This window comes from Callionymus lyra, chromosome 17, assembly GCF_982586985.1.
Source record: "Callionymus lyra chromosome 17, fCalLyr1.hap1.1, whole genome shotgun sequence".
NCBI classification, from domain to species: Eukaryota; Metazoa; Chordata; class Actinopteri; order Syngnathiformes; family Callionymidae; genus Callionymus; species Callionymus lyra.
In genome coordinates this window covers 12,353,582-12,368,656 of record NC_141834.1, presented here as the reverse complement: position 1 = coordinate 12,368,656, position 15,075 = coordinate 12,353,582, and the positions used below count along the sequence as shown (strand labels likewise).

General features: G+C 42.4%; 2 protein-coding genes across 5 annotated transcripts; both read right to left on the bottom strand.

The window, feature by feature from the left end:
* Positions 1–472: 472 nt before the first annotated feature.
* On the bottom strand, positions 473–11,612 carry LOC148062499 (WD repeat and SOCS box-containing protein 1-like). Of its 4 annotated transcripts, XM_087778893.1 has the most exons (6): positions 10,776–11,612; positions 10,416–10,480; positions 9,892–10,071; positions 5,623–5,795; positions 5,445–5,558; positions 1,897–4,396 (listed from the first exon to the last, which is right to left on the bottom strand). In XM_087778893.1, the coding sequence occupies exons 4-6, from the start codon at positions 5,778–5,780 to the stop codon at positions 4,285–4,287; spliced, it is 384 nt and encodes a 127-aa protein (XP_087635019.1). In that variant the 5' UTR covers positions 5,781–5,795; positions 9,892–10,071; positions 10,416–10,480; positions 10,776–11,612; the 3' UTR covers positions 1,897–4,284. The 4 variants fall into 4 exon arrangements, 3 of the variants coding, with proteins under 3 accessions (XP_087635019.1, XP_087635018.1, XP_087635020.1); XR_015709200.1 differs by lacking the exons at positions 9,892–10,071; positions 10,776–11,612 and adding an exon at positions 473–1,071 and having other exon boundaries at positions 2,195–4,396; positions 10,416–10,555; XM_087778892.1 differs by lacking the exons at positions 9,892–10,071; positions 10,776–11,612 and having other exon boundaries at positions 10,416–10,555.
* Positions 11,613–11,737: 125 nt separating this feature from the next.
* On the bottom strand, positions 11,738–12,585 carry LOC148062498 (uncharacterized). Its single transcript, XM_087779107.1, has one exon. The coding sequence runs from the start codon at positions 12,557–12,559 to the stop codon at positions 11,738–11,740; it is 822 nt and encodes a 273-aa protein (XP_087635233.1). The 5' UTR covers positions 12,560–12,585.
* Between the last annotated feature and the right edge of the window lie 2,490 nt (positions 12,586–15,075).

The window sequence follows — 15,075 nt, the reverse complement described above, 5'->3', positions numbered from 1 at the left end:
CTCTCGCTGTCTGGATTCTCACTGCCAGCAGAGGGCGCCGTCGCACACCGTTATGATCCGTAGGGGTCTCGTCAAGAAAGGTCGCTGGTTAGAATCCAGCTTGTGAGTTTTCTGCTCACAGTACAATAACATTAACTCGAGTTTGAGTTGCTTCAAGAGGGATTTGAACCAACCTTTTTGTTGCGATGCTGATTTTCCCTTGATTTTCTGGAACTCCTGTGTTGTTTATTATATTGACCTTTTAAGTATATATTTTATTGAGTATTTTGATTGTTTAAGCGCTTTGTGACCCTGGTCTGAAAAAGCGCTTAATAAATACAAATTACTTACTATGAAATAAGTTTATCCAAACCATTAGTGGATAACCGTCAGTCATCATGTCCGCCACACCTGCACCCCCTTTTCGCCTTCCTCACACACAAAACAGACTAAATAAAACACAACTTTGTTCCATTCTGTCATTTTTATTTTATTGCCCGTTCAACTGTTTACGAATCACACAAACATCACAAATAAGACAACAGTTTTTCTCTTAAGGTTCCTTAACTGCTGTTGTAAAAACCCAAACAACAACTATTACCTACATGTTTTAAAGTTTCTTTACAGCTGCAGGACGTGAGGAAAATAATCACTTAACATCCAGGTGACGATGATGTGAGTCGGTAAAATCCCTGTTGGACAGTTCATGCTGGTGTTGATGGCTTTGTGCGCCTCAATGTTTAACAAATAAAAATAATAATATTGGTGATCAATACTCATGGATCTCACATGTGTGGCCTCAGTCGAATGTTTGTTGAAACTGCTGCTCCAGCCTGTGACAGGAGGATCAGGAGCTAAACCCCGGCTCATCATTTGACTTCATCGTGACATTCTTGTGCGTGAACCGACAAATGCGACGCGAGTTATCGCTCGGACTCGGAGCCATCGTTCGGAACCGTGGCCCGTTTGTTCCGCCGCCAGCTGCTGGAGTGGACCGTGGTCACGAGCTGCTGTTGTTCCTCTGGTGTTTTGCTTCGGCGCCGACACACGGTTTCAGTCGACGAGATCGAACAAATGTTTTGGCGCCGTAAGCTGAAATGTATTAACAAGTATATATAAATATGTATATATGTGTGCGCACGTTATTAAATTATACATTGTGTATAATTTAATTTTTGTTATCGGCGGCTGCCCCGTTCGCCCGTACCTAAAACCGCTACTGCGCAGACACACACGGGTTATGTGTGTTATTTTTAGGTGTTTTTTTTAGATGCGCATGCGCATGTTATTTTTAGATGCGCATGTTTTTTTAAGGTGCGCATGCGCATGTCATTTTTAGATGCGCATGCGCATGTTTTTTTTAGATGCGCATGTTAATTTTAAGGTGCGCATGCGCATGTCATTTTTAGATGCGCATGCGCATGTTTTTTTTAGATGCGCATGCGCATGTTAATTTTAGGTGCGCATGCGCATGATAATTTTAGATGCGCATGCGCATGTTTTTTTTAGATGCGCATGCGCATGTTAATTTTAGGTGCGCATGCGCATGTTTTTTTTAGGTGCGCATGCGCATGTTAATTTTAGATGCGCATGCGCATGTTTTTTTTAGATGCGCATGCGCATGTTAATTTTAGGTGCGCATGCGCATGTTAATTTTAGGTGCGCATGCGCATGTTATTTTTAGATGCGCATGCGCATGTTAATTTTAGGTGCGCATGCGCATGTTATTTTTAGATGCGCATGCGCATGTTTTTTTTAGATGCGCATGCGCATGTTAATTTTAGGTGCGCATGCGCATGTTTTTTTTAGGTGCGCATGCGCATGTTAATTTTAGATGCGCATGCGCATGTTTTTTTTAGATGGGCATGCGCATGTTAATTTTAGGTGCGCATGCGCATGTTAATTTTAGGTGCGCATGCGCATGTTATTTTTAGATGCGCATGCGCATGTCAATTTTAGGTGCGCATGCGCATGTTAATTTTAGGTGCGCATGCGCATGTTATTTTTAGATGCGCATGCGCATGTTAATTTTAGGTGCGCATGCGCATGTTATTTTTAGATGCGCATGCGCATGTTTTTTTTTAGGTGCGCATGCGCATGTTATTTTTAGGTGCGCATGCGCATGTTATTTTTAGGTGCGCATGCGCATTCCCTTTTTGCGTACTCATGCTCATTCCGTGCGCATGAGCATGTCCTTCAACAACCCTCGACTTACCAGGAGGAAACGGCTTCAGTTCTTGGAACAAACACAAGTCAGCAACAAGTCGATACAAACATTAAACATTTTCGACACACAGCATAAAAAACAACTTTAGTTAAGTAACATCCATTTAAAAAAAAAGTTGAAGGAACATGTGCCTCGTTTTTAATCTAAATGTATGAATAACGTTGTATTCTTAACAAGCTCTTCAGGTGATGTGGTTTAAAAAAAAAATTTTTATTTTGGCAACTAAGCAAAAAGTAAAACTTTATTTACTTAATTTACTTTTTGCCATGCTTTTTATAAGGGATTTATTTTTTATTTTCAACTGTATATTGCTTTTATTACTAAATAAATGTGTATATTTCATTACAAAATGTCCTTTTTGCTTAGTGTTTTCCCTTAATAAAATTAATAATTATAAGAACGTTAACTATATATATATACACAATCATTTACTTTAGAAATTATTTTCCTTCCAGCTAAAGACACGCACACGCACACGCACACGCACACATGCTTCCTTAGTCTGTTAGAAAACTCCAGTAGTAATGACATGGCACCCTCTGCAGAGGAATATTTTTACAACTATCTTTGTCTTAAAATCAAACCACTGCTACTAACTTAGTTTAAATTGTGAAAACTAGTAAAATAGTAGTCGTTTGTGAAGTAAACATATAAATGAGAAAAATGGGTAAAAGTCGTGATTCTCTTAAGATGTAACTCTGAGGACGTTTGCTAATGTTTGCCGACGCGTTGCATCAGCGGGAGGCCCGGGCTCGGCCGGTGCTCAGATGACCCTGTAGGTCAGGTAGTCTCGCAGGGGTCTGGGGATGGGCAGCTCCTCCACCTGCCGGCTGCTCATCACGCGCGACATGTGCTGCAGGCTGCTCACGCTGCGAGGACACTCCCAGAAGCCAACGCTGCCGTCTTGACTCCTGCGGCGACAGATTCACTTCGTCATTCCATGGAAAACATCACGTCGTTCAAAGACAGACATGAGGACGAGTCAATGTTCGTTCTCGAGTCGAAAGGTTCATGTTGATATTGTGACTTGTAAACATGTCAGCGTTTAAGATAAGAAACAGAGAGGATTGATGTCTAAGAAAATACACAGACTAACAAGACTAAAACTATTACTATCGTAGTTCTTTTATGGTCTGTATTTTAATTAAGTGTTTAAAAAATATATATAAAATGTAATTCGATTTTTAATTACCATGCTAATAGTCGCGCTAGTTTGTTCATTTTTGCGTTGCAAAAAAACTTCGAGCCACTAGATATGTGTGTGTATATATATATATATATATATATATATATATATATATATGTGTGTGTGTGTGTGTGTGTGTGTAGATGTGTGTAAATATACTAAATATATATATCGTTGTGCATAAATGTGTGTGTGTGTGCGTGTATATACGTGTGCATGTGTGTATATTAGTGTATGCGTGTGTGTGTGGTATGTGTGCTTGTGTGTACATAACTATGCTTGTGTGTGACTGCATATATGTGTGTGTATATATTTGTGTAAATATATATGTACGTTTGTAAATATCTATGTGCGTGTGTGTATAAATATATATATATATATGAGTGTGTATAAATACATATATATATATATGTGTGTGTGTGTGTGTGTGTATATATATACTGTGCGAATGTCTATGTGTGTGCGTGTGTAGCTGTGTGTATATAACGAAAGAAGTCGTCACGTTTTTTGCAGCCAAATGAGAAGCCCGGCTGAGGACGAGAGGATACAGTCGATTCCAGCAGCTTTTAAAGCTTCATAAAGTGTAAAACCTAATGATTTGATAGATTTGCAGATTTTGGTGATAAATATAGTCATTTATTTATGGATTAGTATAGATTATTTTGTGTAGTTACTGAATGATGTGACATTTGTGTGTTTTACAGTCGACTTGAACATCTCCAGCAACAACATTGAAACATTTACAACGACTTCCTTCTGTCATCACGAAAGAATGTTACCGTGAACTAACTTGGATGACCCGTGATCTCGTGGGTGTGAGTCACTGTGAGTGTGTGTGTGTGTGTGTGTGTGTGTGTGAGTCACTGTGTGTGTGTGTGTGTGTGTGTGTGTCTCATCCTGCAGCGAGGACGCCTCCTTCAGCTGAAAAGGCACAACAGAGACCACTGGATAAGGAGCTGGTGGCCTGTGGACTTCGCTCCTCCAGGTTCCAGAAACGAACGAGCCTGATAAACACATGTATTTGTCACGACCAGATAATGACAAGAAAGTCACACAGAGACGAGGAAATATGAAGAAGCGTATCAAAGGATTATCTTCACTGTGACTCGTGTGAGCGACGAGGAAAGACTGTCGGGATTATTGTGTCTTTCCATGTTGACGCAGACGAACACAAGGTCAAACACATGAAGCTGTCGCTTCAACACATGACAATCGTTTGGATAGAAAGTTAATATTGTTGATTCATTGGTTTTTGTGTCATTTATTGAGTTTATTGCTCAGTTTCAAATGGTCAAATGATCTTTTATGTGAGGAATCCTTTTCTCCAGGAAAGCTGATATGTTTTGATACTAAACCAAGTTTTTGTGAACTTGAACCTCTTTTTTCTTTTTCATTTCACCTTTTTTGATGAAGTCACTCTTGATTCAAGTCTATTTGTATTTAATTGTTTTATGTTAATACAGTTATTCTTGTTTCAAGTCTATTTTTTTTAATCTAATGTTAATAAAGTTATTCTTGTTTTAAGTGTATTCTTTTTAATCCAATGTTAATAAAGGTATTCTTGTTTGAAGTGTATTCTTTTTATTTCTCCTAATGTTAATAAAGTTGTTCCCGTTTCAAATGTATTTATTTATTTATCTAATAAGGTAAGGTAAGGTAAAACTTTATTGATCCCTCAGGAGGTCTCCTGAGGGAAATTGTTTTTTTCCAGTAGCCAGCAATTTTTCATAAACAATAAAAATAATAATAATAATAATAATAATACATACAAAATAAGAAAAGAAAAAAACTAAATGTTAATGTTAATAAATTATATTAATAAATAAATTATGTTAATAAATGTTTTAATGTTAATAAAGTTATTCTAGTTTTAAGTGTATTTCTTTATTTCTCCAATTTTATAAAGTTATTATTCGCTTGAACAGTTTTTTGTATTTTCTTATTAATTCCTTAAGGATGAAATGTCATGTACTGATGAACCTGTAACAAGTTTCTAGACCAACGATCCTCAGGTGAGCACGAGTGCAGCCGACAGAAGACGAGATCACACACCTGTCATCGGCGAGGCTGGCGATGTGACGTCCATCAGGGCAGAAGCTCACGGAGCGAACCCAGCGGTCGTTTGCTCCTCCGGCGAAGATGGGAGAAGGAGGCGGGAACAGGTGACTGAGGACAAGAAGCCACCAAACAAAAAAAAAGCTGGCGATGACAATGAAGGATAGAGTCTCACCCGAGCTCCAGCAGGATGGTGCCCAGCTGGTGGTCCCAGATGATGACCCGGGTGTCGTACGACGCAGTGGCCAGCAGCGAGCCGTCTGGCGAGAACTCACAAGACACCACGTCATTGTGATGTCCCTCCAGCTTCTGCATCAGTGTCAACTTATCCATGTTCCATAGGAACACCTGCAACATAAGGCCCGCCCGTCAGCGGAGCACTTGAGTAGAAACAATATATAATCTCTTCTATCTTTGCTATCATCAACTTTTAAGAGTAATTATGGATAATTAAACAACTTTTAATGCTCAGTGTCATCGTTATTATGACGTAACTTTAAACCTGGCTCATGCTGATCAAACAGTTAAGACAAAAAATGGCAAAACATCATTGTCTTAAATCACATCAACATCTAACTAGACATTGTGTTGCATTATTGAGCTTCTTTTTTTTTTAAACCAAACAAGAAGAGAAAGTAAAGCAAGTATTAACATTATGTTACTCCACGGGTTTCCCATGTCAGAGTTTTAATGTCTCTGTGATTACAAAAGGCTCGTGTGTCCGGCAGAAGCAGACGCAGAGAGACAGATACTGCAAGAGAATATTTTATGGCCAAAGGGTTTCAACGCCTTTGGCAAAATATGCATAAAAATACAAGCGCACATGTTCACGCGCGCGCGCACAAACACGCACACACACAGAAGAAACTGTTCAAGTCATTCTTAACAGTTTTTAACACGTGTCATGGTTTATAACCGCAGCACAGATCATGCACTTTAGCATCTATGGGTGTCACGGACATCCATCTCCCTCTTTCGACCTCGACTTAACCTCGTTTTCATTCAATCCACTTGAATAATTGAAGATTCTAGTCAGATTAAGCTATTTTTTTTTTAACGAGGTAGACAGACACAGAGCAAGGCATTGTTTTTTAGGTGTTGAGATATTAAATAAAAACGCTTTCATAAACCCAGACCACCTGTTCAGGGAGTCTCCTGGTCCCGTAACAGAAGCTTTCTCGCCACATAAATGAATGAAGTTGTGAAGAAATATTCCATTAAAGTGACGGTTATGTGGCTGCAGATGTGAGTTTCTAATCCCACTGTATTGTTTATTTATTTACAACTCTGTACAAAGTGAATAAACATCGATCGTCCTCAAGAGAATCTTAGGAAATGTAGCAGGCCGGATAAAAATAAAGTTTATGTCAGTGTGGAGGAGACTGTTTAATAAAAGGCAGAAAACGATCCTGCTTTGGTTTCAGCCACTATGATACAGGGGGAAACGACACCGTATATTGCGATATACTGTGTGTAGAAAAAAATATATATTTATAGTACTGTCAGAGGACTTTCACTGGCGTTGTGGAATGACTCCTGACGAAGTCGTAACTGCTTTCATTTGTTTTGAAACCAAATATGTCCAAACATCAGCTTTAAAAGCTGCTGGAGACAGACTGTATCCTCTTGTCCTCAGTCATCAGTCAAAGTTAGATAGCAATACAAGATGAAAAACACGTTGAATATTTGCATCTTAATTGTAACTTTCAAAAACAAAATGGACACAGTGCTGTTGAATATTGTAGCAGAATCGTGAAAAAAGGGGTGTTTTTGATATTTTCAAAGTTACTGCGTAGCCCTGGCCAGACAAATCTAGCACTGACCATCTTGACTGATGCCTTAACCCCGGGATGTGAGAGGGAGTGTACCGAATTGAAAACACGACGACGCCAAGCTATCGGAACAAGGGGCCGTGGGCGACCGGTAGAAACGTTCAGAGGAGCACGGGACCACCTTCTTGAACCACAGCTTCCTCAAGCTTAAGGCTTGTATCTCCCGATTGGAGAGAAACAATATCTGGCTCGGTGGCTCGGTCAGCAGCCATGGCTGAGACATCAAACCCCAGCTGAACAGGGCACACCAGCGCACCTTCTGCCGAAACACGGTGGCCTAAAACAATGACACCTGACAATTAAGCCAGGTTCCTCGAGCCGCTGAAAAACCTGCTTCAGGTGGTCTATGTGCTCTCCAGCCGACGCGCTAGCCACCAATATGTCGTCAAGATAGTAAGTAAGTAAGTAATATTTACATACACCTAGCACCGGCTAGTTCCATGGTGGCAAACTCTTCTTTGGCGATGGCCATTTCACGGAATCAAAACGACGTGCACGTGCAAACACTGGAGGACCAACTGTCGGGATATAATGTTCCACACCATGGCGGGCCACTGAAGCCGAAAAAGCTGTGCTGTGTCTCAAATCGCATACTAGCGTACTAAAAGTTAGTATTTTTAGTGCGTCTCAATTCTTAGTATGCGAAATTTAGTGCGCCATACACACTAAATTGGCATACTAACACGCCAAAAAAACTGAGCATGGTTCGATGGATACTAGCCACACTAAACAGCCGCCATCTTAGTGACGTTTTAAACGGAAGTTACGTCATATATAAATGCATATACTTACAGGTGCATTTTCCGCAGCAGTAGGAGGATAAACACGTTTTTGCTGCTGATACCAGCTTAAATATCTCGCGATTATTTAGATTCTCATATTTTTTCTTTATTTCTTTTTCCAAAGTTGCAATACGTGCTGCCAGCAGGTGTCGGCGATAGCGTTCAAACAGCTGGTTGAAACATCATTAAATAGAAGTAGAAGAAGAAGCTGTCATGTGATCTCAGGTTAGTGTGTAGCAGCAGTGTTTGATTTGAGACATACTATCTGTGGAGAATTTGCGTACGCACATTTGCGTACTAGTTAGTACGCACACTAAACTGATGCATACTAACTTCTAGCATACTAAGATTAGTATGCGATTTGAGACACAGCACAGGGCTGTTTATTGAACGAGTCATTTTTTTTAATTGTCATATTTGTATAATGTATGCACTACAAAAAAAAATCGTGTTTTTTTAACACTACTGGCAAAAAAACATTTTCTAATTTTCACACTATTGAGATTTGTTCTCTTCATAATACTGTTGGAATATAATATAATATATATATATATATATATATATATATATATATATATTCACATATACATTTAATAATTGATTTAATTGATTTAAAAAAAATCGAAACCTAAATAATTACTGAGGTGTTTATGATCCGAATTACAGACAAGTTATTGAAAGAGGAATATTCTAACTTTTCTTTTTTTGAAAAGCGAAATATTTCGGAACTCTAATGATTTTTATTTCATTATACAGTTGTGCTTTATTATTATAGTATTATTATAGTATTATTATGTTACTATTAGTAAAACAGCTTCAGCCAATCAGCGGCTTCGTCACATGTAGCGCAGACACTTCCGTTGGTCTCAAAGTCACGTGTGTCGTCAGACCAGGAAATGAAAGAACGGAAAGTGATTATGTTGACGAAGATCGTCTTTTTGTCAATATAAATGTTTCATGTGTGGTTAAAAGTATCATGTAAACCTTCTGTTGACGTTATTTTAACCCATAAAAAATATTTTAAAGAGACGTTCGCATATGACGCGTGTGACGTCATCACGTAGGAAGTGGGGGGACCGATATTGTAGGGGGGACCGAAATTGTACCTACACCGGAAATCACATGACAGCGTCTTCTTCTACTTCTATTTAACGATGTTTCAAGCAGCTGTTTGAACGCTATCGCCGACACCTGCTGGCAGCACGTATTGCAACTTTGGAAAAAGAAATAAAGAAAAAATATGAGAATCTAAATAATCGCGAGATATTTAAGCTGGTATCAGCAGCGAACACGTGTTTATCCTCCTACTGCTGCTGAAAATACACATTTAAGTATATGCATATATATGCATTTATATATGACGTAACTTCCGTTTAAAACGTCACTAAAATGGCGGCTGTTTAGTATGGTTAGTGTCCATCGAACCATGCTAGTTTTGTGGGCGTGTTAGTATGCCAATTTAGTATGCATGGCGCACTAAATTTCGCATACTAAGAATTGAGACACACTAACGTACTAAAAATACTAACTTTTAGTACGCTAGTATGCGATTTGAGACACAGCACAGGTTTAGTAAGCGATGGAAACTCAGCAAGTAACAGCTGATAAACGTCGCCCGCAGCTAAAAAGTTAGCGTGTGGTACATGCACAGATCCCCCAGTAACACATGGAAAAGTGGTGAAAGACACAGAATGAATCAAACGCCTGTTAGCAACATCTACAAGTAACCCATTTGCACACAGGAAGTCTGCGCCAATAATAGGAACAGTAATAGAAGTTACTACAAAGTCCCACTTGAATGTGTGTCCCTGAAAATTCACAGTCACTAACCTTGATCCAAAAGTTGAGAAGCTTGATCCATTTGCTGAGTCTTTAGGTCCCGGTGGGTCGCAGGGAGCAAACTTCTCTGTGAACCCGAGTCCACCAAAAGACGAGTCCCGGAGACTGAATCTTTATGGTCACCAGAACCCACAGCTGCTACTGGGTGCTGGCGCTGGCGTTTCCCGAAGCCTCAAAAGAGCAAAGGTGGAACACATCGTCGAGGAGGAAACTCCGTGGTCTTCGTCACCAAACATGCTCAAAAACGGGGTCAACAATAATGTGGTAAGAGTGAAGAAGCAAGGGATGATGTAAAACACAAATTTATTCTTCACTCAGCAAAACCAAACTGGACTGTTTGTCCCGAACACACTACCCTGATGGCTGAGATAAAACCGCGCAGGTCCTAGTGCCCGCCACACCTGTTCTAATAAAAAAAAGTTTTCGGGGGAAAAAAAATAATCTTCTAAACTATGAAGTTAAAAATCTAAAGTTTGGGCGTCAAAAGTTTCATGCAGCGGCTGGTTGGGACTCACCTCCCCGGGCGAGCAGGAGGACCAGGAGTCCGGCGAGAGCAGAGACGAGCGTCCGTAGAGCCATGCTTGTGTCCGGGCGTGAAGAGAATAGAATAGAAAAGCTTTATTCATCCCCAGAGGGGAAACACACTTTCACAACAGCGCAGTTTAAAAAAAATAAAAATAAAATAAAATAAAGTGCAAGGAAAAAGAAATAATAAAAGAGATAATACAAAATAAAATAAAAACGATCTTAAGAATATACAATTATTTACAAAATTAGAAATGTAACACTATTAACAAAATAAAATAGAATAAAATAGAAATAAAAACGGAGAATAAAATAAAAAACACACGAGAAGAAAAACACACTACTGTTACCTTTCCAGCCTTCTGGCGTCTTTACCGTAGTTAAGACCCGCTGGTTCCCGAAACTAAGTTATCAACTTAGCTGCTCGTTCGTCGTTGGTAACTTAATGTCCGTATAGTTGAGCTGAAGATAGTCACGGAGAGTCTCCACACGAACGACAACTTTACTGGCTTCAAGGGTTTTTATTTCTCTTACTATTTTTACCGGACAAACGTGCATATGCGGCTTCACTCCTCGCCTCCTCACCATCACAACAACGAACACGCACAGAACATGCACTCAGAGCATGCACACCTAGACACGCCCCCAACCCCGCATCATCCGCCTGCATAATGAGGAGCCCTGGTTGGTAACACTACCCCCACTCTGGATGATAATTAACTCCTAATATCACTCCAGGACATAATACACATTATAGACAGGACATGTGACATCACACTTGCAAACATTCTCACAATACTCATCCCAACCCCTAGGGTCCCTCAGTGGCTATTCTAAGCGGGAGAAAACCTGTTATGAGAATGATCGTCTAATCTAGTGTGCAAACCGAAATGACAAAAACCCGTACCATTCACATGTAAATGCAACAAAGTGTCCATCACGAATATGTGCATTACTCCGGAAATAGGTAACAGTTGCTCAATTTCACATTCTAACATTCCCGTCAATATAAGGCACAAGGTATTTAGCTTTGGGTATCAAAATATTCATATCAAACGTGTACATGCCCTGAAAACCTCAATTACTACACAAAAGGTAATTTAGTAAACCTTTAAGCTTTTTTTTCTTTTTAACAATATCAGAACGAAACATTCTCCTTACTCTTATCATCATAAAACTGTGATAAAGATAACAATATGAATACACATTTTAGCAAACAACGATTGTAAACAATGTAACAGTGTTTTTTTTTCCGACCTGAGTAGGGCAGCGATCCGCCTACACCCTATCTCAGGTGATCATCACCCCGCGTTCAGTGACTCAGCCAGTCACCAAACATGTCTGGAGCTCTGCGCACCCTTGGTGGTCGCCGAGGAAGGGGTGCAGCACACCGGCCGGCTAGTCTCTCTCCCTGATGCTCGTCGTCGGCCTCCCCCCGTTGAGACTGGTCAGGGCTCTCCTGAGCCTGGTCCCCGCTGGATGGAAAAGGTGGAGCGACGCCTGAGCTCTCTGCAGCAGGATGCTCAGCATCAGATGAGGCGTCCCACAAGTCGAGGGGACCGATGTCATCGTCCGAAGCATCCTCGTCTACAGCGGCTGATGGTGTCCTCTCTTGTGTTTGCATGTTGATGTCCTGGAACACCCAGCTGTTGTCAAGTGGAGTTCTAGGGTAGTAGTGCTTGAGCTTGTCGTGATGAACCACTTTGGTTTTGGACCTGGAGCTCTTCTTGATCCGATAGATTAGGTCGTCCAGTTGACCTACGACAAAGTAAGGGCCCTCGTAAAAAGGTAGGAACTTCCGGACTTTGTTCTTCACTCTTTTGGTCCCTTTAATCAGGTACCAAACTGTGTCGCCAACCTTGTACTGGACTTGACAAATATTTTTATCATACTGTCTCTTGGCACGCTCAGATGCTTTTCCTAATGACTCCCGGGCTAGCTGGTGTGAGACCTCGAACCGTTCCCTGAGCTGTTGGACGTATTCTGCAGGAGTATTGTCCACACCGTCAGGTGGCAGGCCAACGACGAGGTCGATGGGTTCCGTTACCTCCCGGCCAAAGAGCATCATGTTTGGGGTGAGATTTGTGGAGCTGTGCTTAGTTGCACGGTAGGCCATAACTGCATATGGAATCATTATGTCCCAATCCCAGTGACATCGTTCTGCTGTGGTGGCTAGGATCTTCTGTAGGGTGGCATTAAAACGTTCCACTTGACCGTCCGACTGAGGATGGAAGGAGGTAGTCCGTGTCTTTTCGATCCCCAACATCTCGCACATTCCTTGGAAGACAGCTGATTCGAAGTTGGTGCCCTGGTCACTGTGAAGAGAGTATGGAGCTCCGTATCTGCATACCCACTCAGAGGCAATCTTCTCGGCCACCGTTGTTGCTTGCTCGTTGGGGACTGGATAAGCTTCCACCCACTTACTAAAATAGTCCTGCACTACCAGTATGTATCTGTTGTGTCTCTCCGTCTCATTCAAAGGCCCCATCAAGTCGACTGCAATTCTCTCCATAGGTGCACTGACTCGTACAGTGCCCATAGCGGCATGAGGGGTTTTCTTGGCCCGGGACTTCGCAGCGCAACTGGTGCAGGTACGGCACCACAATATAACATCATCTCTCATGTTGTACCAATAATATCTGGTTTTAAGGCGTGCTAGTGTTCTCTCTGCTCCAAAGTGGCCACCCACAGGTCCTTCATGCATCTGCTCCATCACTGGTTTGCGGCAAGCATGGGGCAGCAAGATCTGCGAATACTGAACCTTCCCTTCGGTGCAATAAAACTTCCTCAAAAGTACTCCATCCCTCTTATACAACCTTTTCCATTGCGCCCAGTAAGCTTTTGTAGCGGGGCTGCAGGCTGCTATGTTAGCCCAAGGCGGCCTAACGCTTCCTTCGTCTATCCACTCCAACACTGGTGCTATGTCTGGATCTGACTTCTGAGCTGTGTTGAGCTGCTCGCAGGTCCAACCTCTGAACAATTCACTTTGAGCTGTCTCACTAACTTTGTGAATGGTTGGGTGAGTGTCTACCCCCCTGCAGCTGCTGACTCCACTGTGCCCTACCCCCACTATCACTGGCCCCAGTTCTGCAACCCTGCTGACAACCCAGCCTTCAGGCTCCACTACCCCCACTGGCGGTTGCTCTGTGGTACCTGCAATAACAACCGACTTCTCTATGTCACCAGTTAGGTTGCACTGTACCTCCTTATGCTGATACTGGACGATGTTGATGGCAGGGTCTGGTATCGTACATGGACATGAGCTCCGACACGGTTTCCTCGAAAGTGCATCTGCATTTTGGTGGTTTTTCCCCGGCCGGTGGACCACACAGAAATTGTATTCAGCGAGCTTTTCCAACCAACGAGCTAGCTGACCTTCCGGTTCCCTTAACCTGGTCAACCATCTCAGGCTGCTGTGGTCGGTGCGGATGGTAAAGGGTCGGCCCAGCAGGTACTGTCTAAAATGGGAAGTGAACCCTACCACTGCTAAGAGTTCTCGTCTCGTTGTGCAGTAATTCTGCTCTGTAGTCGTCAACCTTCTGCTTCCATATGCCAAGACTCTCTCCTCACCACCCTGCACTTGGGACAAGACAGCTCCTATCCCCCAGTCACTAGCATCAGTGTCAACGAACAGTTCACCTTCATCGAGCGGATAGCCCAGAATAGGAGCCGAGGTCAGTCGCTGCTTGAGTTCCTCAAATGCCTCCTGACATTCTTCTGTCCATCGGTAGTGAGCATACTTTTTGGTGAGTTCGTGGAGCGGCTGGGCTATTGTTGCGAAGTCTGCCACAAAACGCCGATAGTAGGAGGCCAGACCAACAAACTGCCGGACTTCATGGACATTCCTGGGTACAGGCCAGTCCTTCACTTGTTCGATCTTCTGGGGGTCAGTAGCTACTCCCTTAGCAGAGACCACATGACCCAAGTAGACAACTTGCTCCCGGAACAGACAACATTTGGAAGGTTTTAGCTTTAAGTTTGCTTCCCGCAACCTAGCAAACACCTGGCCTAACCGCTCCAGCATTTGAGCGCTGTCCCGTCCCAGAACAATTATGTCATCAACGTTGGTGCCACAGAGCCACGGCCCCCTTGATGCATCATTTGTGTTACGGCCCTGGCAGCTCTCCTGGTGGCTTCATACTTATGTACTATTTCATAAGCTCTCGCCAGGGTGCGGGGTCGGTCTTCTAAGAGCCTCTGCACTACCTCAGCATCCGCCAGGGCGTTGGTGAAGATCTCAACACGGATACAGTCTTGCTCTGCATCAGTCCGGTCAGCATAAACAATGGAGACCTTCTCGTATATGTCGTCCCTGAGTGCGTGTAGAGGTTCACCTGGCTTACGGACTCTTTGCCTCAATTCGATGCCAATGGCGGCCGCATGTTCCGAGCATGGTCCATAGGCGATCTCCACCTCCTCCACCATGCGCTTAAAGCTCCAATTGGCAGATCCGGGGTTCTTATGGACGATGGCACCAGCTGCACCAGTCAGACTGTAGCGCAGTTGGACGGCCATGGTCTTCTCAGTCCAGTGGTTAGCACTTGCACAGCTTTCAAACTGGTAAAGGAAGTCTTTCCATGAACCTGAACCGTCGAACTGACCTGGTCGCAGCGTGGGAATTCTCTCTCTCGTTCCACGCTGCTCATCATC

Coding starts and splice junctions, on each gene's coding strand:
- LOC148062498 (XM_087779107.1), bottom strand. CDS start 12,559: ATGATTCCATATGCAGTTATGGCCTACCGTGCAACTAAGCACAGCTCC.
- LOC148062499 (XM_087778892.1), bottom strand. CDS start 10,526: ATGAATAAAGCTTTTCTATTCTATTCTCTTCACGCCCGGACACAAGCA. Junction 5,559..5,622: donor ACCATCCTGCTGGAGCTCGG/GTGAGACTCTAT, acceptor TCTTGTCCTCAG/TCACCTGTTCCCGCCTCCTT. Junction 4,397..5,444: donor GCCAGCCTCGCCGATGACAG/GTGTGTGATCTC, acceptor TGTGTTTATCAG/GCTCGTTCGTTTCTGGAACC.